This window comes from Colossoma macropomum, unplaced genomic scaffold (genome assembly GCF_904425465.1).
Source record: "Colossoma macropomum unplaced genomic scaffold, Colossoma_macropomum, whole genome shotgun sequence".
Taxonomy (NCBI): Eukaryota; Metazoa; Chordata; class Actinopteri; order Characiformes; family Serrasalmidae; genus Colossoma; species Colossoma macropomum.
Genome location: NW_023494788.1, coordinates 9,988,285 through 10,012,556, shown reverse-complemented (window position 1 = coordinate 10,012,556; position 24,272 = coordinate 9,988,285). Strand labels below are relative to the sequence as shown.

Genomic DNA, 24,272 nt, shown 5'->3' with positions numbered 1-24,272 from the left:
TACACTCTTAAAAAGATGGTTCTTTAGTAAAGGGAATGGTTCTATAGCACCATCTCATGCTTAAATGGTTCTTTGCACAGTAAATGGTTCTTCAGATTAATGGAGAATTTATGTATATGGTTCTATATAGAACTTCTTTTTGAAAACAGTTCTACATAGCACCAACAAGGGTTCTTCTATTGTTATAGGCTTGACAACTTAACAACAGAAGAACCCTTTTTGGTGCTATATAGAACCATTTTCACCTAAAAGGTCTATTAAGTGACTATAAGGATTTGCTCTCAACGTCTTCCTTCAGTGTTGTAAAATTATTTCAGCTCCACTGGTTTTTATATGGTCTGTAAAGTTCCACAGCAATTAAATCAGGAGGCACTTCCAGTCAGAAAAGGCTGTGTGATAATGCAGGCCTTTCTAATCCCACCCACTACAATTTGCAGATTCAAAGCAACAACATTGACTGGTTCATCATTTTAGAATTTAAAATCTACTCCTAAATGCACAAGCACTTTGAGGCTAAAAGACCTCCAACACTCCAATAGTCTCATTGCGACTGCACTGGATCTGAGTGTGATCCATACTTCCTCCCAGCGAGCTGATAAATCATTCACTCTCAGTTAATTATTGAGTTTTGGGGAGTGGTGCATGTGTCCCATGACTATAGGAGCTACCCTGTGGATCTTTGGGAAAGAATAATTATCACAAACCTTCAGTTGCGTGTGCAGGATCCTATTTTTGAAATAAAAATAAATGGTCTTTTAAGGAATCCAACAATTTGGAGAAAGTTAATCAGTCTTATATCCAAATAACATGAAAACCAAGGACCTAATCCTAACTTAGAACCCTCTTCTACCCACGTCATAAGGGACTAATTAACTACAAAGTCGCAAAAGCACGATGTAATTCAATATTAACTATTTATTACTCTAGCGGAGAAATTCTGTCAGAAGTATGGATTCTAAACTTTCAATCAATACCACATTTGTGCTTGTAAGGGGAAGAGGAGACATCATTCTGATTTTCATTGGATGAAAGGTTATTGCTGTGTACACAGTTCAGCTCTTGACATCGAAACAATAAATGACATAAAAAAATTGTGACATGAAGTAGCCAATACACTGTCAGAAAAAAGGTACCGAACAGGCAGATTTTTGTCTTCATCTAAGCACAAACAATGTAAATGTACCCTCAAGGGTACAACAGTGGTTTTAAGGTCCAATTGTGTACCTTAAATAAGTTTTTCCCAGGGGAAAGGCATATATATGTGCCATCTCAACAGAACCATAAAATAAAAAGCTTGGAGAAAAGTCAGTGTGTGGAGTCAATACAACTTAAAAAAAAGAATTCCAATGAAGCAAAGTCAATTTACAGTGCCGCTTGTGGAGCTTGACAAAAAATGACATAATAGAAACAAAATTTATGTCTGCTAGAGTGTCGCGGACCTTGTCATGTACATCAAAAAATCTGAAAGGGCACAGATGTTGTCGCGCACTCTGATTGGATAGAAACTCAAAGATCTATGTTCTGGACTGTTGCCATGGTCATGGTGTGCAGCTGTGTTTATTTTGACGTTTTGGACTATGAAAGCCTACAATGCTGTGACATCTGTCAACCGCAGTTTTTTTAAAGCGATACTTGTTGCCTGGGCTATAAACTGGCCTTTACGACACAATTATGTTCCTCAACTAAAGCTTCTGAAGTCTTACCCTTGAGAGTACCACCCCAGTGACAGTTTATCTTAAATTTAAATTGAATGTAATCTGGCACATAACTCAAAATGTAATTACACAGTTACATTTCAACAGATTAAAAAAACTCAAGTAATAACTCCCGACATCTACGGGTTAATTCTTACAGGGCCGTCTGCCAGTCTAACTCTGGACTAAAGTCAAGGACTCAATTACACTCTCAACAAAGCTTCTCCTTTGATAACGTCCTTTTAATGTGTGCCTAGGCTTGCCCAAAATAAACAGCGTAAGTAAATTTACTGTACTGCCATGTGATTCAATGGTGATTGTGTTAATATCATCAATATCCTGTCAAAGGCTCAGTGTTTTTCCATGTATTCAGGATTGTATTTGCTTGTGCTTGTAGGCTTAATGTATTTGTACCAGGTACTATAAAGGCAAGCGCACCTGGATAAATAAAGCTCAATATGAATCTTTTAGGTGAGGGATCAGACAAGTTGTTTATGCTCATGATTAGTTATTTACCACCACGGTTGCTCACTCACAGCAGCCACAGCACTGAAATAATTGATCTGAGGCCAGTCTATCTAAATGAAAGCTGGAACTGTATTTCTCTTGGGCATGTTTCATCACTTTCAATCCGCGCTGGCCTGCATTAAAACAGCTGTGCATGGCAGCAGATGATTTGCTTTTCAATCATTTCCAGATGGTACAAATAGGAAAAAATGTGCAGGTGAGCAGGTAAATTGCCAGTGTGCAATGTGTACAATTGTACAATAACTAGTTACTATGAGACAGAATGTTGAGGAGTACGTTAAAGTCACCGTTGCACGTTTTTCACCTAAGAATGGATTAATGATCCTAAACAAAAACATGAGATAATGCAACAAGTTTTCATTCCTGTAGGTATGAATTGCCGTATATAAATATATAAAACATAGAAATATAAAAGATATAAACTTTTGATATAAAAGATATAAAACACCTTTGACAAAAATAGGTAAAAGGTAATGAAAATCGTCTTTGTGGGTAATAACCTCCATCTCACACTGAAAATCTTTTCCTTTGTCACAGTTATTGGCACCCCTAGAAATTCCTATGAACAGCATGTAGCTGAAGCATGTTCTCATTTATATTTGTATAGTACACTTTTTTTAAGTCCATGAGTGTTCAGGAACCCTTAAGCAGTCATCCTTGGCCCCTTGTTTCACTGAGGTATAAATATGAGGCGACACAGAGGACATGAAGAACACTGGAGAATACGAAGATGAAATGAGTGCTGGCCTTCATAAATCTGGCAATAAAAATGACCAAACCATGCCTAAAAATATCCACATCCACTGTTAGGGCAACAATAAAGAAGTTTAAAACAACCAGAGACGTAGTGAACCTGCTTGGAAGATGACACAAGTTTATTTTGTCCTCATGTACAGTGATGAGGAAGAAAGAAAATTTCCCTACAATTAGACGTCGCCTCTATACCAATACGGTATTCAGAATGTGCCAGATGAAAGCCTTTTCATCTAATCACAAACATACACAGCTGGGGTTTGCCAGAGACTACTGTCCACCCAAATCCACACAAAAATGGTTCACTGACCACTGAATCAAGCTTTGACATGGCTATCCCACTGAAAACCTGAAAGGTGAGCTGAAGAGGAAGAGATGACCCTGGAGGATCTGGAGAGATTCAGTGTTGAAAAGTGGTCTCAGATTGCTTGCTCTGAATTCTCTAATCTCATTAAGCATTATAGGAGAAGACTCCTGTAGTGCTGTTATGCTGACAAAGGGAGGATGCACAAAGTACTAAATGCAGGGGTGCCAATACTTGTGACAAATTGTGACAAATGTTACAACTGTTAAAGAATATATTGTTTGCTAAGGGTTTTTGCTTTCTTAGACTAAACTTACTTCAATTGAATTAAAGACTGTAAATGGGTGTGTCCATCAGGCTCTGTTTCTTACTGTAAGAGAGGCCAGTGGGAGAATTATAATCATCATGCAAATTCATTAAGAAGGTAAATCAAAATGATCGTTTTTAATTATGCACAGATTCCAAACAGCGAGGAAACACATATGATCAAACTTCATTAGACAAAACACTCACTGAACTCTCCAGAGATTAAGAGAGTGATCAATAATGAGATGAAGCCGGACAGATCGGAGGTCCTCTTACAAACGCTATTGAGTAGTTTCTTTACTTCTCTAACACTGAGTGCTCATACAAGTCTGCAGTCAATACTAATTGACTTGAATCGTTCATTACTGGTCAAGTTTGTCCTTAATAGTCAAAAAAATGCCTTTCATTATTTAATTATTTGAGCTATTTTCACAATTTATAGAAATAAAGGTTGCCATTTAGAAGACATTCTGTAATTACTACAATTTTATATAAGACCTTTCATGCCGTCTCAAATATCCATGTTTGTTGGTATGAAATGTATTCCTTAAAGGAAATATTATGTGTGCAGTAATTTTTGTTTTTAATGATGGTGATATGCCCCTTAAAACAGCAAACAGCAGATATAATGAAATAAATTCCTTCGAGATTAAAAAAAGAAAACCTCATTTCAATTTGTGTCTACGAAATCCTGCAATATTGCGATGATAATTTCTTTATCCGTTCGTTTCCGCTGGAGGATATTATTAGGCTTAGCTGATAATCAAAGTAAACATGACCTTAACCTCGTTTTCAAAACATGCACCTTTCTTTGTTGTGCTAAACTTCAGTGTGGAAGCACAAGGGTAAAAACTGCATAGAAGATTTTTCTTTAAGCCTTTTTGTAGAGTTTAGCATTGACCTACATTTTGGAGACAGCGAGGCAGAGAGAGAGACAGAAAAGGCTTCCTTACAAAACAAACCACATTTGATGTCTCCCATATGTATCCTGAAATCGGTATAATATGATTTTCTCATAAGGCTCTGTGCTCTCTTATTGGCTTCTCTGTGTGGCACTGCTGAAGCACACCTCATGTCTGCTCCTTCTAACAGCCCAGCAGGGAAGTCATAGTGTAATATAGGCCACTAGACATGCTATAGCATGCTGCATGCCGGTGCCTCTATCAACCTGAACATTTTCTGAAGATGGTACTATCAGCCTTTGCTTACGGCACTATGTGATATGAGATATGGAATTGTTTTTTGTTTTTTTTTCTCTAGTGAGTTACTGGAGGCCCTTTTGCAAAAGGCAGCATATGGTGTTGTCACATTACTAATCGCCTGTGCAATAAGCTAGAATGCAGAGTAATGTGAAACTCATTAGTTATAGAAAAAAGCAAGGAAGTGACATTGTGCTTAGTTCAGCACTGAACATAAGTGAGAGGAGCTCTGTGTGACAGGATCCACCGCCTTAAAAAATGAAGGACCCTAAATGTTTCTTGGCTTGAACATATGGTTCTAAGAAGACCCTTTAATAGATATAGGACTTTGACAACCTTTAAAAGGGTTTTTGACACTTGCACATCAAAAATGGTTCTTTAACAAGAAGTGCCCGACCACCAGGCTGGGTGGTTTTGAGACCATGCCGCAACTCTACCGCAGTGAGCAGAGGGACTTATTAACATAACTGCTGAAATGCACTATTTTATTATTATAATTAATGTAATGAATGATATTACAGTAGTTTTTTAGCGTAAGGTTTTATTCTTGCCATTAAAATGTCTGTAAACTAATTTTAAAGGGTCAATGTCATGGAAAACTGACTTTTCCTCACTTTTTTAAAATTAGTTTCAAGTAGAATATAGACATTTTTAAAATTTCAAAAGTATTGTTCACTCCCCAGTACATACAGTTCATATATATGGAAACTGAGCTGCCAAAACAGGCGATTTTGAATTCAGAGTTCTCGTAACGTCATGATTTACATATATCCACCAATTATTCAGCTATATATTCAGCCTACGGCCGTTTAACCCCGCCCTCTCACACTAAAGTTCTAAAGACTGTTTCAGCCCAAACTGCTTTTTAAATGAGGCACAATATAGGACAGCCAATCAGAACAGAAATTATTTACATAGATCAGTCATAAAGGCACAGTAACAAAAACCGCTTGTGTAGTTTTATAGCATGAAGAGAAGTTGGAAAATAGCCATGTACAAAAAGAAAAATTGTTGTTTTTCGGTATGTAAAAAATGCAATAAAGGGAAAAATAAAATACAAGAAACATGGAAGATATGGGTCCCATATCATGTATGGCCTCACGTATGCGTGTGGCTAGAGCTGACTGCTTTCAGTCGGCTAGCATTAATGAATAAATCAAAAATGAAGAAAATTACAACATTAACAAACTTTTGTTTGAGGCTGCAAACCCAGAAAAAAACATTTAAACACAAAAACGAAAAGAACATCTACAAGACAAAAGCATCATTCAATCTTCATGATGGCTGCTACAGAGGGGCCCAAAAGTTTGAGACCACATTAAAAATCTGAGATTTTTTCATTTAAACCTGGAAACAAACAACACAAAAGTTTAGAAATTTGAAAGTATTTAAGCAAATATGGGATATTGACCATGTTAAGTGCTTTGTACTATAAGGTCAGATTGTTTTTGACTCTTCCACTGAAGCATTTGTCCAGATGACTCTTAGTTAAAAACCTGAAATTCATGTAAATATATAATTTATTAATGTAAATATTCAAATTTATACTCAAATTGTTATGTATATTTGTAACCAAAAAACATTGCATTTAATCAGAAACATATGCAAAACATAAGCATTTTCACTAGTGGGCTTAGACTTTTGGACCCCACTGTACATAAAACATGGATTCATCACAACTGGGGAGCTAATGCACCAAATACATTGTGTGTGTCGTGCAGATAGAGGCTACTAAATGAGGCTATTAAGCCATCCAATTACTTTGCCATTTGGAAACAAAACATTCCTCCACAACTGAAGGCTATTCACATACATCGCCCCAAGCTCCCCTACCGATTCCTAAAACTGTTGTGTATGCAGTTCAGCCCACTCTGTTAAAGAGGTTGCTTTAAAGAACCAGCCTTTGAATGATTCTTTAAGAAACCAAAAGTAGGCATCACTCCAAAGAACCCCTTCTGGCTTTATGTTTAAGAGTGCGAAGTGTTCCAAGATGCACAGTGTTCTTCTAAACTAACTTTACTCAAGACATATTTCATATCCGTTGATTAGTGCTATTCAAAACAGCAAGGTCAGACGAAGCAAGTGGCAAAACCATCAGAGGATGAACTCTGAAATGATTTGATATAATCTCTGATTTGAAAAGCTCACACTGACACCCACTGTGTTCTACAAACCAACAAAAAAGTGCTTAGACCAAAAAAGTTCTTAATTAAGTCATATTGTTTGTTTTGTATTCTTCCAATAGGGTACTAGGGTGTTTGAGTAGTTTGGGCACAGTACCTTTATATGGCCAAGTTCTTAAGTTCAAATGTAACAAAATAATATCAGATCAGTATTAGTACTAGCTATTTCAGTATCAGTATCAAATATGAAATACAGTACTGTGTCATCTCTGCATACAATGGAAGGTGTGACTGACCTGGACTTTGCTGAATGGTCTCTGTGAGATCCTGTAGATGTAGCAGGAGCAGGAGGCCTCCCGTGCTGAATAGCAGCAGGAACCAGAAGGAGCAGGGCAGCCTCATGGCGATGATGGCTGAGCGCACACGCCTTCTGCCCCCACAGGTGGAATCCACACCTTTACAGTCTTGCCACAGCATGGCCTGCAGACCTCGGCCCTAAGCCCGGAACCTAAGAGTGGGCGATATGGTAAATGTATAGCATCAAAATACTGAAAGACATTTCACAATGATACAAGTTGGAATGGCCAAAATGCATCAGCTAAACAGTAGCGCCATATTTAAAAAAGGCTACAAGTACAATGATTTTCAATTAAAACATTTGCAAAAGTAAACCACTTAAGAAAGAACAGGAGTGAAGTCAGACAACAAATCAAACAAATTAATAAAAGAAGGTGACATAATGGGTTGATATCTGATCATCTGCTTGCTACTATGCAGTTCATACAGTTACTATACACTGCTTATTGTTTTTTAAATGCTGTCTGTAATTCTTCTAAATCTTTTTTTTACAAAACATGCAGTTCTTCATGTTTTAGAAATACTGACAATATCCAAGATCTGCTCAAAAGTGTATCTGGATGTAATTTATCATCCTCTCAACTTTTAAGGATCTGTATGTCCATACGTCAGATATTACTCTTATAACTAAATATCTTACATCAGTGAGAAACCCTCAAAGCATTCTAGGCCTTTAGAGATGGCCTAATGATTTCTGGGAACTAAAAAAATGCATGTCTGTACTTTCAGTTCAATACGATTTTCCTGCTGGAGTTCAAACTCTGCCACTGCTGCAATAATACACTTCTTTCATAGTGCTATTTCTGTTGGAAACATAAAGATTAAGATTTTGAAAAGCCTAACAGAAAATTGTCTTTATTTTTCTGGTTGTCTTGCTAGACAGAGCCAAGCTAGCTCTCCCATTGGTTAGATCTTCTGGAGCTGGACTCAAAGCTGCATTGTGCATCAGAATAACCACAAAGATAATTTTGTGTTTTTTTTTAATCAACCAGCCACTGTTTGATTTGCAGTGGGTGGGAGCAATTTCACGGAAAATTGTGACTCTAGGCATTTTGGAAGTTCCAGATACATGACTGACTGCAAATACGAGTGATAGGCAAATTTCAGTGTCATAGAGGCACCAGCAGAGATTTGCATTAACGTAGGGTTTTTCGAGGCACTGACATTTATGGCCAGTAACAAAATGGCTGAGCTCTAATAGTCACTTCTGGATTACACATTAGTTTTCTAGTAGTTACTGAATAACTTCAGCAGTTACTGAATAATAAGTCTTAAGATTAACAAGTGAAAACTAAGCCTAACGTTCACAGGTTAAGTTTTCAAGGATGTTCGATTCTGCTTTCCAGTGTAAGGAAACTGTATCTGCATTCTTTTTTTTTGTAATCTTACCTATAACTTCCTTTTAAGCTTAAACTATTTTTACACCAAAATCTTTAGATTATACCTTTAGATTTCACAAAGCATATGAAGAAAAACTGGAGACAATAGGAGAGGAAGAGATTTGTATGTCCACAGGTATTAGGAGACGTAATAACAATGAGTGCAAGTGTGTACGTAGAAATAATGTGTTGTTTTCTCAGGGTTATCTAATGAATATCCTGCTGACTGCAAACTCTCTTGGCTCAGGAGAGAAAGAGAGAGAAAGACAGAGACAGAGAGGGGAGCACAGCTGTTTGTATGGAGCATGCTCAGTTTGCTGTTGTCAGCAGGTAAGCCTTGCACTGGGAATCGTGCTCAGTTCCGCTGGGACATGGAGCTTACACAGTACACATCACCCTGCTAGCGCCGTGCTACATCTACACTCGCCGTGATTATGCTCAGGTTTCAGCAGTATGCCACAAATACCTCACACCATATAATTTCCACAAACCCTAGCCCCTCAAACAACCACACACCTTTGGTATTGTGCAAGGATTGTATGGCTCAGACGGACTGAAACACAACCCCACAGATGCTTATATGTGCTGTATATTTACTCTGTGTTTAACACATAGAAGAATTTATATCTGCCACATCTGTATGGCTGATTACTGCAGACAATGTTGACACATTTTGCTGTACTTAGTAAAAGAACAGAAAACTCATTGACTCAAAACACTCGTGTAGTACAGTTCAAACGTCAGAGAACCTTTCGTTTATTCAATTTCCCAGAAAACTGCCATTTTTCAGTGTTAAGAAAAAACATATTTAACAGAAAATTATGCAAAAGCAACCAACACTAACTATAATATAAAACACTAACTAGAATATAAAAATCTAACAGTAATCAATGTGTCCACTCTTTAAGTTTGTGTGCCTAAAGCCACTTTAACTCCTCAATCCTTCCAATTTTAAAACCAACCAGTTACAGTCGTGTCCTCCCATCAAAAGCTGTTTCCAAAGGAGTCACTGACATCCCGTTCCCCTTCAAAGAGACATTTGTATTCACACAAGCAACTACCCAAACACACCTCAGCTGCCTCACAAATTTCTTTCTATATTACTGAGAAAATGAATGGATAAAAAGAAGAAAATGTACTAGAACAGCAAAACTAGACCTAAAACTAGATCTAAGATATGGAGTAAGCTTTTGTGGTCTATTGAGTCTAAATTAGCAATTGGGATTATTTGGATTGTGAAAAGCAGAAAATGCAACCAACTTCTAAGACTGAAGTTTAGAAATATGGAAAAATATCCCTGCAGATTTCGTTGAAAAAATGAAAGCAAGTCTCCCAAAAAGAATGGAAGCTTTAACAAATGCAAAGGACGAACTCACTAAATACTGAAAAAATTTAAATATAGTCGTTATAGCCTCTGTGTAATTTTCTGTTACGTATGTTTGTTTTCTGCTTTTTTTTCCTGATGCTGAAAATGTATAATAGCCATTTTGACTAGAGACTAAAAAAATGAAAGAGTGGTCTCTGATTTTTGCACAGTAGTGTATAGCTTGGTGGTCTTTTGTAAGTGCAGACTTATAAAACAAGACTGAATTAGGTTGAACAAAATTGCTGGTGTATTCCTTTAACAACTAACAGCTATATAAAGATAAAACACTAAGAAATCAACAAATTAGCCCGGCTAGTTGGTGTTGCTGCTTACTGTGCTAGTATCTCATCCTCTAATTATAGCTAATCAAAGAGTTTTCTAAGTTTATACCTTCTGTTCCATCTTTGATCCTCTTTCATCAAACCAAAACGCTTGTGTTGTTCCAGACATCAGATGATTATATTTTTAGCACTGTTTCAACGTATCGTTTGCCTTGCAAAGACATTTCTAGCAGTAATGCAACAAATGCAAATGCTTCAAAGACACTGCTGAATTGGTGTTTTATTTTCTCAGCTCATAAACATGATCTTATCTGAATTTACATGCTACTGTGCCATTTTTTTCCTGCAGCCATCCGGTATAGCCTTCATCAAATGGACAACACCAGTCCTATCATCTTGCCAAATGAAAAAAAACAAAATTGCCCGCTTGATGTGTGCAGTCGCATCTTTGCAGGCAATCACTGCAGAGGCGATGAGGTTAGCTTTCTTTAACAACAGCTCTGAGTAAAAAATACCCAGTGCACCTGCTCCTCCCGCATCTACTCCTCCATCCCTTTATCTGGGCTTGATTGCTTTCCCCTGGACTCAACCACTTCCCTCATTACCCGGGGCCTGACGGCATCACTGATCCCTGACCTGTGAGATAGAGGGATTTAAAAGTGTCTTGAGCAGGAGACAGAAAGCTGGTGGATGTAATCTAGAATCTGTTGCTCTCAGGGGAAGTGGCAGGTCACTGTCTAATGAGGCTGTGGATGGTAGAAATGGAGCTGTAGACCGAGGTCTCGTGCATGTCATGACCCTGTGCACACTATACACAAGGGACTGGACTTCAGTACCAGCTGCTAGTCACGCTGTATGATGGGTTTTACCCTTAGAAGTCACAGTTTTCCCTGGTGATAACAAAACCATGGTGCTATTCACTATTAATTATTTCACACTCATAGCTCAGTGAAACAACTGAAGAAATTCTGTTGAAAGTGCACATTTGTGTTTCTAAGTATAAAAAGGAGATTTTTTATCATGATCTGAATTTGATGAAAAGTTCTTGCTCCACATTCAGTCTGCTCTTGTGGAACAGACATAACATCATTTACATACACCGATCCAGCATAACATTATGACCACCTCCTTGTTTCTATACTCATTGTCAATTTTATCAGCTCCACTTACTATATAGTGCACTTTGTAGTTCTACAATTACAGACTGTAGTCCATCTGTTTCTCTGCATACTTTGTTAGCCCCCTTTTACCCTGTTCTTCAGTGGTCAGGACCCCCATGGACCCTCACAGAGCAGGTACTATTTGGGTGGTGGATCATTCTCAGCACTGCAGTGACACTGACGTGGTGGAGGTGTGTTATTGTGTGTTGCGCTGATTCGAGTGGATCAGACACAGCAGTGCTGCTGGAGTTTTTAAACACCTCAGTGTCACTGCTGGACTGAGAATAGTCCACCAACCAAAAATATCCAGTCTACAGCGTCCTTTGGGCAGCGTCCTGTGACCACCAATGAAGGACTAGAGGATGACTGTTACCAAGTTGGAAGGGCGTAGGCAAGCACATGCTTTCTCTGAAACATGTAAAGCCATCCACTGCATCTTCTGAACTACCACTAACGCAACGTCATCTGACAGCTCAACACGCTCAGAGGTCACCAACTGCCAATTCTGTTCGGTCAGCTAATGGACGCTCACGTTGACTATCACTGTGCTGAGTGATGGGAGGAGAGCAAGGACCATCCCACTCACTCAGAGAGAGCAAGGCAATTATGCTTTTTTGGACCCCAGGTGAAGGAGAGCTGAGGCATCACCAGTGATGAAACTCATATTCTACTGTTGAAAGGGTCAGCGCTTAGAAAGCTGTGCCGCTCACACTTAAACATCCCTTTACCGTAGGTCAACTGATAAAATCTCTTCAGGGAAAAGATTCAGTGCAAAGTAAAAAAATATATAGTTGTAAATTAAGATTTAAACCCTAAGTTTCAGTTTCAGTACTGTGCCACCTGTGCCATTTGCCTGCCCACTGACCAGACCAAACAGACTCTGCACTCTACAACTCATTTAAGCCTAAAAAAAAATTGCAAAAACAATGAAAACCTAAATCCATGCTTAGACCTTTTCTTCAGTTTTTGATACAAGTAAATATGTACATTTTCTACTAAGGTATTAGGTATTTCCTTTTTCTCTTAAATTATTTTGTTTTGTTTCTAGCTTGTTTTGGGTGTTAGCTCAACCTGACAACTGGGAGTAAGCTATTCTAGATAGATAATAATCACTTAATGTTCATACAAATAGGTAGTGAAGCTAACTGTTAGGCTACATGCTTCACTAGGCACTGCTGCACACATACAGAGACTCTAACACAACTTGTGTATGTGGTGCGTTTTTTTTTTTACTTACACAATCATGCTTTTTTAGCTTGTAATGCCAATGCAACATGTACAGAAGGGGTGCGGGAAAAAAACGATTCTTAGATGCATCGTGATGCAGACGTGAACGATTATGAATCGATTCACAAATGTCAAAAATCGTTTTTCCTAAATATTTAATTTCTAACGTGATGTTGACGGAACGCAAAGGGCGGAACTTGGAGGTGGGAAAGTGCAGCGCCCGGACAGTCTGTGGCAGCACATAAAAAAAAACAATACTGGATGAGCGAGAAATCCGACCGGCTCCCTCTGCATTAAAAGCCAGGTCAGGTCAGGAGTCACAACCCAAATGATAAGAAGAGCCATTTTGTCCTTTCAACAAAAATCAAACCACCTTGGGAGCCACAACATTTAATGTCCAGTATGTCTCAGTATGTCCTAATGTCCTAGTATAGACTAAGCAATATAAACGAAAACGCTGACTTACTTTGCTCTGCTTTAAGCTTTAACTACTTATAGCCGCTTTCCTCCCCTTTCCACCAGAAAACGTTTCCTTAAAATTAAACCAGTTTCTTGTAAAATGTCTCTCATCGTTCGACTGTTTTATGAGGCTGAAGTCGCTTCTCATTCTCCAGCTGCTTGTTTGAATTTTCCCGTTCCACCTTAAATTCTGCCTGAGGCGCGCCGTTTAAGGTGGACCGGAAAAATTCGAAAGAGAAGCGACTTCATCTTTGCGACTTTTAGTGTTTGACAGTCTCTCGTTGCAGATTTAACGTACCAGAAAACCAACTGCGCTGCTTATAAATGCGAATAAGTCCATTCATCTCCAAATGTTCGTCTTAAATCTGTGAATTTTCGTTCGCTACTAGCCAGGCAAGTCGCTAAGTGACCTGCAGTCTGCAGGCCAGTTCTCAGCCGTTGCGAAACAGGGCTTTCGCGCTATGTTGCACACGTCCCATCTCGAAGATATTTTACTGACACAGAGATCCCACCACTCTCTACAATGAGACCAAAACCAAAGTTATAAAATCACTAAAGAAAACGTGTAGAATACATTGTATGCAAATTTCATGATGAATGAACTAAAAGAAATGACCCAAAATGACTTGGAAAAAAGTCTGGTTCCATCAACTTACATTGAAAGTAAAGTAGGTTTTTTCCTTCTCCTTTAAAGTTACCATTTTGGAGACACAAGGTTTTGTTCCGACAACAGCGATAAGAAATATCAATTATGCTAGTGTACATGGGTGTCTTTGTTTAGCACTTTGGGTGGGATTTATTTTATCTATGGCCTCTTGTTATTTCTACCCCCAGACCATCAAGGTCCTAACAATACAGAACGTTAATCAAATGTTATTCATGGTGTAAATATGTAATTACGTCATGGCATTTGAATAGTATAGCAAAGTATAGCAAACTTACACTTTCTTCAGGCTGACACACGTGTATCTGTATGTTCATAAGAGGCATAAGAATATGAAAGCAATTGTAGAACTTGTATGATCTTTAATCAGGATGACTGGTACTGCATTCGCTGATGTCCTGGATGGTTTACTGACATGGCACATGTCAGTACTTCATACAGACTATAGTTTCTAGTCATGTTGGTTTGTGGTGTGCATGATAAATGAATGGTTCATGAATGAGTTCATTTGTATGTCTTGCCGCAAAAGTGCTTTACAAGAGCTGCTCTTTTGTGTAATGTCTTGACAGACAATGGAATGTAATCGAAGGGAGCTGCCCATAATAAAGTTAATGAGAATATAACTCTGACGGTGTCTTGCGGTCTGTCCCTGTCATAACTTATTATGTTGCTCACTGAGTTGAAATTTAATGATGGAATCTGAAACCACATCACAGGTTTGTATGCTGCAGATGTGCTTAATTACTCTATGAATAAATTCAATTTACCTTATTTACTTAAGCAGGTTTACTTTAATTGTGAAATAGAGTTGTGGTCTCAATGGCAATGATTTTACATGGGGTTATCAGAAGCAGATGAATTAACATTAAACACTTCTAAGCGATTCTTAATATAAATGAGTGCAGATTGCTGTAACTTGTTTAAGAGGATCTTTATTTTTTAAATGAGAAGACGACAATGGGAGTTCACTCATGATCACATTCAGAGGCAGTCTGAGCCGCAATCTAAGAGTCAATTTGTTCTCTCTGTTAAACCAGTGAATTCTACTGATTCTCATATTAACATTGATTAGTGCGGCACACTGCAAAATCAATACACCCTCAAACCCTCTCAGATTTTTTTTCTTTCTGCCTATAACTTTAATCTCTCACATTCATCACTGCCCTGCATGTTTTAACGTCACTGTGAGAAAATAAGTGCCTGGTTGATTTTGTGAAACTATTATATCAGTCCCTTTCAAATCTGTTGATTTTATCAGTATTGTGACATGATTCGCAAGCACAGTCCAATTAATCTACCTTTGAATAAAGGCAGTATTCTTAGCTTCTCACTCATTTTCCCATTTGATTACCTCTCTTTTTTTTAAGTGAAATCAGATCTCTGCAGGCTAGCGATTCTTCTTACTTCACTTCATAGTTCAAGCTCCCTCAGATCAGCAGGAAAATTACGGTACATTTACAAGAAAAGAAATCTGAGGCAATTCAACCTTTATTCACAGGTTGAACTGATCTTCTTGGCATATAATATTACAGAACTGATCTACTTATTTGACAATGGATTGTTGTGAGATCTGAAAGGCCTTTAAAAACCTTTAAAAACCACAGACCCCGGATTATGGATTACATCAGGGATACTGTTCCCACACAAACACCAGTGCTGGACTAAATTATACTGTCAATGAAGATTCTGGGTTATATTTTAGTCTAGGAATATCATTAATCTGTGTCTGGAAAAACAAGACCAAACAGTATTTCTCATTCCTAGAGAATACTGTAAGAGATGTTGGCATAAGCCTTGTATAAAACATTTAAAATGTAGATTACATTAGATTAACTTTCACCAGTCTCGTCTGGATTTGCCTCGTTCACACAGTCACCTCCTGCACGTCTGTATTGCTGAAATACAGAGGAAGAATCTTCTGGAAGAAAAATCACCTCATATGGAGAACAATAGGAGCATCAACTTATATATCAGAAATGTTCACTAATGCTCTGTAATCCATCTATATTATTCTTAATATCAGAGTAAAGTTCTGACAGTAAATGTTTTAACATGAATTTGACTACATTTCTTCTTGATTTCTTCACAATTAATATGACACTCTATGGAAGTTATGTGAATGGTCCTTACATGACCCATGCTTATCACTGCCATGAATTTTGAGGCTCTACTACATTGACTATCACAAGATACACAAAGAGCAGAAGGGAAATAATCACTTTTTGTTTGAAGAACGAAGCCATATATTGAGTCTATGAGATTGTGATTGCAATATTTACTGTGTGGATTAGGGATTTAGAAAGCCTACTAAAACCATTTCCTCTACAGATCACAGCCATTTTCTGATGCTAACTGTACAGAGAAATTACTGTTTTTGTTTCATTTTTCTCATTTCTGGTTTTCTCTGATTCATTATCTTTATTGGGATTATCTGTAAGAAAATGAGTGTAAAAATACAAACTACTGCACAAAAGCAGTACATATATATATATATATATATATATATATATATATATACACACAAATTAATTTATTTATTAATTTACAATGCATACTCACTCACTATTACTTATCAAATGTTTTTTCTATGCCTTACAACAGAAAACCAGCATGAACCCACAACTGAAAAACTCAGCTGTGCTAGTTGCTATAGGTTATTTACCTAGTTAGTGACAACTCAATCTGCCAAAGAAAACCATGGCAAATACTGTAAAAATGGTAAAATGTAAACCTTAACCTCTAGTTAATTAGCCTGTGGTATCAGTGTTGTTTCCTGTCAGCTGTTATAGTAACTATTATTAGCCAGGTAAATGCAATCATATGTTAAGTTTAACACCCTAACTGGCCAGGGCCCAGCGGCGGCCCAGACTGCTCGTGTTTGTGTGGTCAGACTGCATGGGGTGCTCTCAAACAGGTCCTGTACTCTGTACGCTACATATGGCTAAGAGTGTGATTAGAGCTGACAGAAGAGTCATCACTCTGCCCTGTTCTCTGTCCTCTGTGCATCTGAGCACAGACTCATGTTGTGACAGATAAAATTACATCAGTCACAGCACTGAAGCGGAGGCACACACACACATACACACACACACATACACACACACACACACACACACACATACACTCTCACACACACATACACTCACAGTAACCTGACCCTCACACTGCTGGCTGATATGTGTGATGAGTTCACGTGTATGCACACATGCGGTCGCAATTTCGCTCACCCGAACACTCTACTGTGGCACCACACAGGCACTCTCTTGCTCATTCATTCACTCACTCTCTCTCTCTCACTCATACTCACACACACACTTACATACACAATTATGTACCATATTTTATATATATATATATATATATATATATATATATATAATAGTTTGTCAAATATGTATTATCTTTATTTAAACATTTATATGTGATAATAATAAGTCCCAGTGTACTATATAAGCATAAAAATTACAACACAAATCAGCCAAAATCAAAATAATAAATTGTTTGATTGCCGATTATGTGTTTGGAGCAAATCTGCCGATTCTGATCTTGGTCAATTCTAAACATGCATCCCTAGCAAACGCATTTCTATAATGGGGTGGGTGATAATACATCATGATACTTGAAGACACCATATGCAATATGTATCATGATATTTCGTTTTGTTAACTGTCACGATGTGCTGGTAGCCACATTTAAAATATGCAATCAAAAACTATGAGCACAATGTTGCACTGCACTAAAATTCTTAGGTTACAGAAGTGTGTAATAAAACTTTGGGCCCTGGCCATTTAAGGGATTCACTGTTATCGTGATATTTTATGTCAGTACACATTTCTGAGCATATTGTAGATATTGTCAGTACTTAAACACTGACTGAATGCACGTTTTAGTAAAAATACAGCATAATCAGTCCTCTTTAACATGTTCATGAGGACATCTGATCCTCACAAAGTGCTAAAAATCAACACTCACACACATGCAGAGTATTAGAAGCAGGCTTAGCACCATATGTTGACCTCCCTTACACAAGAGGTGTGCTGGCTCCTGAGGGAAATCAATCACACACTAATACTGGCCTGTGCAGAAGCAAGCAGCGAGCGCCTTCCGAGCCAGCTGTTGGGCCTGTGATGATCTTTAAACAAGCGATCCAGAGGGGCTGCCTCTGTCCCCATAACCCTAACCCTTCACACCCCTCAGCGCCGCTCTCTACTCCAGCCCTGCATCCTGCAGTGAGGAGCATTGAGCGCTTTATTGAATGTCAAAGCCTTCATTCTCATAGGGCCTGACTAATCATACAGAGTGAGAACTTGTCTTGTTGCTTTCTCTCATGGCTGTCTAACTCTGTCCTTGACATTCATGCTCAGAGGAAGCCAGGCAGGCTCAGTCAGTAACACACTGAGGAATACTGTGTGGATGCGAGAGAGTATGTGTGAGGTATTTTAAAGAAGACAATGTACATGTGTTTACTTTTAAAGCTCTGAGTCCTCTATTATAAAGGACTAAATAATACACCATCAAGCAAAGCTGGTTTCAGGAACTTTTCTTCCCGTTAATTCTGAGGCAAAAAGCAGCTATTACTGCCTTTTAATATACTCGTCTCCTTTAATTTCTAAATCCCATTGTTTTGTTTTGATAAGTATAGAACATACTCTGACAAACCAAACCAGATTTGTACTCTGTTTGTGTCACAAACTACCATTTTAAATACGCAATGTTACTCGTTTAAAACAAATTAATAATAATAATTTCCATAGGGATCTAAATTGAGTTCTGAACATGTGCACTCGCTTGCTCACCATCACAGTGCATCCAAAACTAGAGGCAGAATGATGCGTCTCTTTTCGAATATTAGAATATTCACAAATGTTTTAATAATCAAATAGTAACTTTTATTAAACTAATTATTACAGGTAAATTAGATTCTTTCTAATGTTATACATTCCCATACTTAATAACCATGACATGTCTGAACGCTTCACTCCACCAGAGGGCAGTATAGAGCCTGTGTGTTATGTTTCAGTCAGAGTTTCTTATCTGTTAACACCAAAGAAGAAAGCATAGACAGATTACTGCAGCCAGCTAAGGCACACCAGACAAGAAGCTCTGTGCAACTTGTGCCAGAAGATCTCTGGCACAGCGTAGAAGATAGTATAAAACACAGTTATAGCAAATGGGATGCTTCACAGAAAAGTGTTGATAAACAAGCTGAAGATCCTTTTCCACTCGCATATAGATTTTATGAGGGATGGGTATCATTAGGATTTAATCAATACCTATATCGAAAGCAACACTGTTTATCGACACCAATACATATCAATACTCTTATTGATACTACTCTCCATAATTTGGTGCACAAACAAAGATATGACATAAAATGTTTAAAAAAAGGATGTGAAAAGATTCAAAAACCATAAGCAATACAAAATCAGTTACCCCTTGTTGTCAGGACAGCTCACACTGAGCTCAACCTTAGGCTACCTAGCAATTAGCTATTTATGCTATACTAGCTACCGAATTTTAATTCAGAACAGACTCAGCTTAATATTACTACTAACCCCCTGATAAGCTGATTTAAGATATCAAAAAAAACAAATTACTCTTTTAATGCTGGAAACATTTTCTGATAAGGACATTTAGACCATCAAACTGTCCTACCTGTAGTTTTAACACAAGGCTGAAACTGGTTTCCTTTCCGCCAGCTTCTTGTTCAGATTTTCCCATTCCACCTTAAGTTCCACCTTAAAGGGGGTAACACCAGGAACCTCGTGAAATCCTTACAAGCAGTGCACTGTGTTTGCTTTAGCAAAGCAGCTGCTGCACCTATGTCTTCAATGCTGGTGCCTGGTGTTGTGGTGAATCATGCTTCCTTGTAGAAATGTCCTACCGTAGTGTACATTTATAGGTAGTCCCCTACATAAAACTCCAGGTAGGACATTTTGATAGCTTCAATCACCTTATCAAAAATGCTACCAGAATTAAAACTATGAAGCTGAAGTCAGCTTCCTATCTGCCAGTTTCTTGTTTTTCCCATTCCATCTTAAAAGGTGCAGCAGTTATATGCTGGCGGCTCAGGCATTAGAACAAAAACTGCTGCACCTTTTAAGATTGTAAGCATTTCATGAGGTTGCTGGTGTTCCCCCCTTTGCACTCAACTACTGGTTTAAATATATTGCACTTAGCTGCATTAGCATTAAATTTAGTAAAGTGAGCCAACACTTTTGAACATCTTCCCCATTTAGCCATGACCAAAAAGCACAAAATTACGGCATTCGAAATGTTTATGGTAGTCAGAGGCATACGAACGCCTTCATCACATGGAGCGGACTGCCCCTCCCACTGATCCACTCCAACCATTTGAAAATGCCTGCTACATAGAATGAATTAGTGTTACATAAATATTGATAACAGCACTGTTTGTGCAGAAGCTTATCAATATTTCGGTGCTGATCAGTCAGGAATCGGTACCAATTTAGCACCAGTTCTCGAGATCCCATCCCTGATGGAATAAAATTTTCAATATTATTTTGTGTATTTATCACATTTGATACTGTTTAACTAACTCTACACAAACTCAATGTTTTCGACGTAAAATACGATGTGACCAGGCTAGTAATATTAGCTGAGGTGAAAACAGATGATTAGTGTTTGTCTGTTGATCTAAAAGACTTTAGATTGACACATTTTTCAGTGTTTTATTGCACATCATACTATGGATTTCGTGGTCTGGGTTTAATGCAGTACAGTATTACAAAGATACTGAGTGGTTACTGTCTCTGGCATGCGTCCTGTGTGGGTTGTACCCTTAAGAATGTTATACTTTTTGCGGGGAGAAGGGCGGCTATTATTTGAATATTTTCAATTCTACCCCTGGTGATGCCACAGCCATCCGTGGCTGGAGGTTTAATAAATGTTATCGGCCTCGCTCTCTCTGAGTTTTCATAGCCAGTGTTTTTGCTAATGTACCCACGAGAGTTTGGGCTTTTGTGCCACTCTGTCTTTATTACCTGCTATGGATGGTTGCACACTGCAATGGTTGAAGTGCACCAAATAATACACATGTGTGTTCTTTGTGTTCTTTGTTTGGTCAGAAATTTGGCAGGGATACAAGCACTCTACGGTCTCCGTGTCCACACAACAAGCCGTGGACCAGCTGGTACTGATAGCATGAATGACTGTAATTTGTTCCAAATTCCAACACTGTCTGATGGTCAGAGGCATGAAAATATGGGAGGCACATACAAGCCAAATACTTAAGAAACTCCACAAAGCTACAGTGGGCTTCTTATTTGAATTTCCCCCTTCACCTGGTGCAGCAGTCACACTCAAGCGCCTGTACGGGTGGACAGAACAGGTTAGTCCACACCAAACAAGGTAGCTGTGAAAGTTTCCTAAAATGGTCCTCCCTCCTCCCCTTCACTCATTGCGATGCTGCCCACATGGGTGTCTGTTAGCTGATGTAACAGAATTAACAAACTGTCAGGTAGTGTTCTCCTCCAAGCGTGTTGAGCTGTCCAATGTCCAGTGACATCGTGTTAGCAACAGTTCAAAAAGATACAGCAGCTGGCTTTACATGCAAACACATGCTGGGATTCACCCTCACAGCATGGTAGCATCGTGTGAGGTAGAAAGTGGGAACCGGCCTTGACTAAACTGGGAAGAAAACTGGGTCAAAAAAAAAAGAGGTACTGTCATGAATATTTTTATACAGTAGAATTCCACTTCAATAACTCTACCAACTTATACTTGTTAACAACAAAATGTGCTGTTTTGTTTATTACTTTATCACTTATAATAATATTCATTTACCAGTATAACATGTTCTATCATGTGCTTAGAGAAACAACATTAATGCACTCTGCCTTGCACTATAGTTTCGTTATGAAGGACAGGGACAGTGTAACAGCAGGAACGGTACTTCACTATGGTCACAACTGATTTAATATTCATGAATTACCAAAGTGAGCATAAACAGCCTGCCACACCACTGCCAAATTATTCAGTCTTGAGTGAAAAATGACTCGAGTCAAATCTCAGTTTCAGTCCACTTCCACTATGGTTCCTGTCCTTAAGCAGCTCTACACACCCTCCACGCACAGCAAACATCCATTAGCATGGCGCTAAAAAATGTATGAGATACCCCACAAGTGTGGTTTCCTTGGAATTAAAGGAGGCCATTAGACACAACATCAGCAGACAGAGAAATCACCTTCAACTCAAATGCCAAAACGGTAAATGCCAGCTGGTATAAAAGCTCTCAAATGATAACGGCGCGCTAACCAACCAAATAAACTAAGCCTCCGTGGGAGGGGAAACTGCTTCTCAGTCATTTATAATTCACTGGTTGCACTCTGAATAACCGCCTTTAAGGAATACATTGACATCCCAGATGAATAATTAAAAGGTGCCCTTTTCCTCATTAAAAGAGACAGACAGATACCATTTCTGTCGTCTGATATGCCACACATCGGTCTCTGAAGACCGCTGTGGTTTTTATAAATGACAAGCTGTGAGTGATTCCTAATAACAAATCTATTACCCTGTTATCAGGCTTGCCTGGCATGCCAAAAGCTTTTTGGAGGATCATCTTTGTTGATCGTTTAGAGACAGATGGCAGCTTGGAGGCAGCATCTCTGTGCGGTAATTCAAGCCTTTGGGACCTGTGTCTGTGATATAAAAGGAAATTTTGTTGGCCGCATTTATGAATTGCATCTACAAGGGACACTATAGATGGTACATGTGGAAAATATGAACTCGAACAGCCAGACAGAATGAGAGTTACAAGAAACCATCCATGTGAACCATCTAAACACTTGCACGTGCTCATTCCTGGGCAAAATCACACGTCACACTAGTTTCCTTGGCACAATCAGCGATACGTAAAACCACTGAACTGTTCATGCACCAATCAAAACCTGAGCCACTGCTTTCGTCTTGGGAAAGAGCTCCGATCCACTAAGCCTTGTTCTTAGACTGCATCCATTTCCAGTGCAGAAAGTGGTGGGAGTACGGCAGCCCTATTTATAGCCTGGTGAGAAATAATTCAAAGGAATCTGAGAGAAGATCTCTCAAATCACTGACAGGCGGAGGGAGGAAGTGAGGAAACGTGCCTTTTGTCTCTCCCCATAAGACAGTGAATTAATGTTACGTAACGCTCCCGTCTCTGAAGGAGTGATATTGTAAAGATCTAAACACAGGACAGAACTTCAGACACTTTATGTCTAAACATGGTGCAAGAAAGAAAAAGAGAATAAGTCAAGTCTTCCTCTAAGAGCAGCAGCCTTTCTGCTTATCATTAAGCACTGCTTGACTGAAAGGTATACTGAACCATAATAACCAGTTAAGCCACCGTTCTGGGGTCTATTCTGCAGTATTACTGTCTTATTTTCTTTTCTGACCAGATTAAAAACCTTTAAATTATCTCATCATATTATTTATCACTGTCCACACTAAAACATGGTACACTCTAAAGCATACATTTACAGACAAAAACTACACAATTAACGCGTTTACAGACAAGTGAACGCCTCTCCTGCTTAAGGATATTCTAACAAATTGTGATCCTAGTTATAAACACTTAATAGCGCGTTTGCTTGCACTTATTACAACAATTGTAGCACAATGAGAAAAGTTGTATGCTAGCTACTGAGCTTGTAAGGCAATATTGGTTGTACTGCTGTTTAGCGACACCTAAAATAATTGCACTAATGTAAATCAGTATTCATTCTGGTTTAACTATCTTCATCAGTTATTAGCCTCTTCAACGTTTGTCTTGTTTTAAGACCGAGCTAAGTTAAATCACTCGGATTCCTCAGAGCAGAAGTCCCGTCAAGGACACAAATCCTCACAAAAATAACCTCACAAAAATACATTTTATACATATAGAAATATAAAAAAGAAATACAAACTGACCTCAATTGTCTTCATAAGGCTGAGAAAGTCCGTGTAGCTACTTGTGAGTCCCACTTTACCTCGAGTAAATTCAACGAGTCGCCAAATACGCTTCAGCAAGTGAGGCGAATACGAGTCCCAAACTCGAACATGGCTCAAAATAAACACACCTCAGGACTGCTTGAACAAAAATAGTCTGAGTCGACGACGCTCACGACCCCCATGTCTAACTTTACCGCCTGTCTAACGGCGTGTCGTGTGTGTGAACATCCTGAGGCGCCTCTTCTCCTCCGAGCGGTGACTTGTGAAGTTGAAACTAGCGATGTCCGACTCGCGCACGAATCGGTTCTTTAGAACTGGGCTCCTTTCCATAACCGATTCACGGTTCCAATTGAACCGAACTTTTGTGAAGCTTCTACGCGATGTTTGTGTGTCGTAGATCCGTAAAGCTGTTAACAAAGTTATGAAAATTAACCTCATAAAATACCACTTCGTAACATACCCAGGACACTGGATTCGCTGACTTTTGCTATCCTTACACTAAAGCTGGCGTCCTTTCTCTGTGTCTGTGCTTTAGAGGGACG

General features: G+C 38.6%; 1 protein-coding gene across 1 annotated transcript in view; it reads right to left on the bottom strand.

The window, feature by feature from the left end:
* The window catches only part of si:ch211-269c21.2 (carbohydrate sulfotransferase 8), a 60,254-nt gene extending 36,265 nt beyond the window's left edge, over positions 1-23,989 (bottom strand). Inside the window, exons 1-2 of the mRNA XM_036568309.1 lie at positions 23,710-23,989; positions 7,204-7,415 (exon numbers count right to left, since the gene is read on the bottom strand). Of these exons, the coding sequence (XP_036424202.1) occupies positions 7,204-7,384 (181 nt within the window). The 5' untranslated portion in view covers positions 7,385-7,415; positions 23,710-23,989. The remainder of the gene's footprint in view (positions 1-7,203; positions 7,416-23,709) is intronic.
* Between the last annotated feature and the right edge of the window lie 283 nt (positions 23,990-24,272).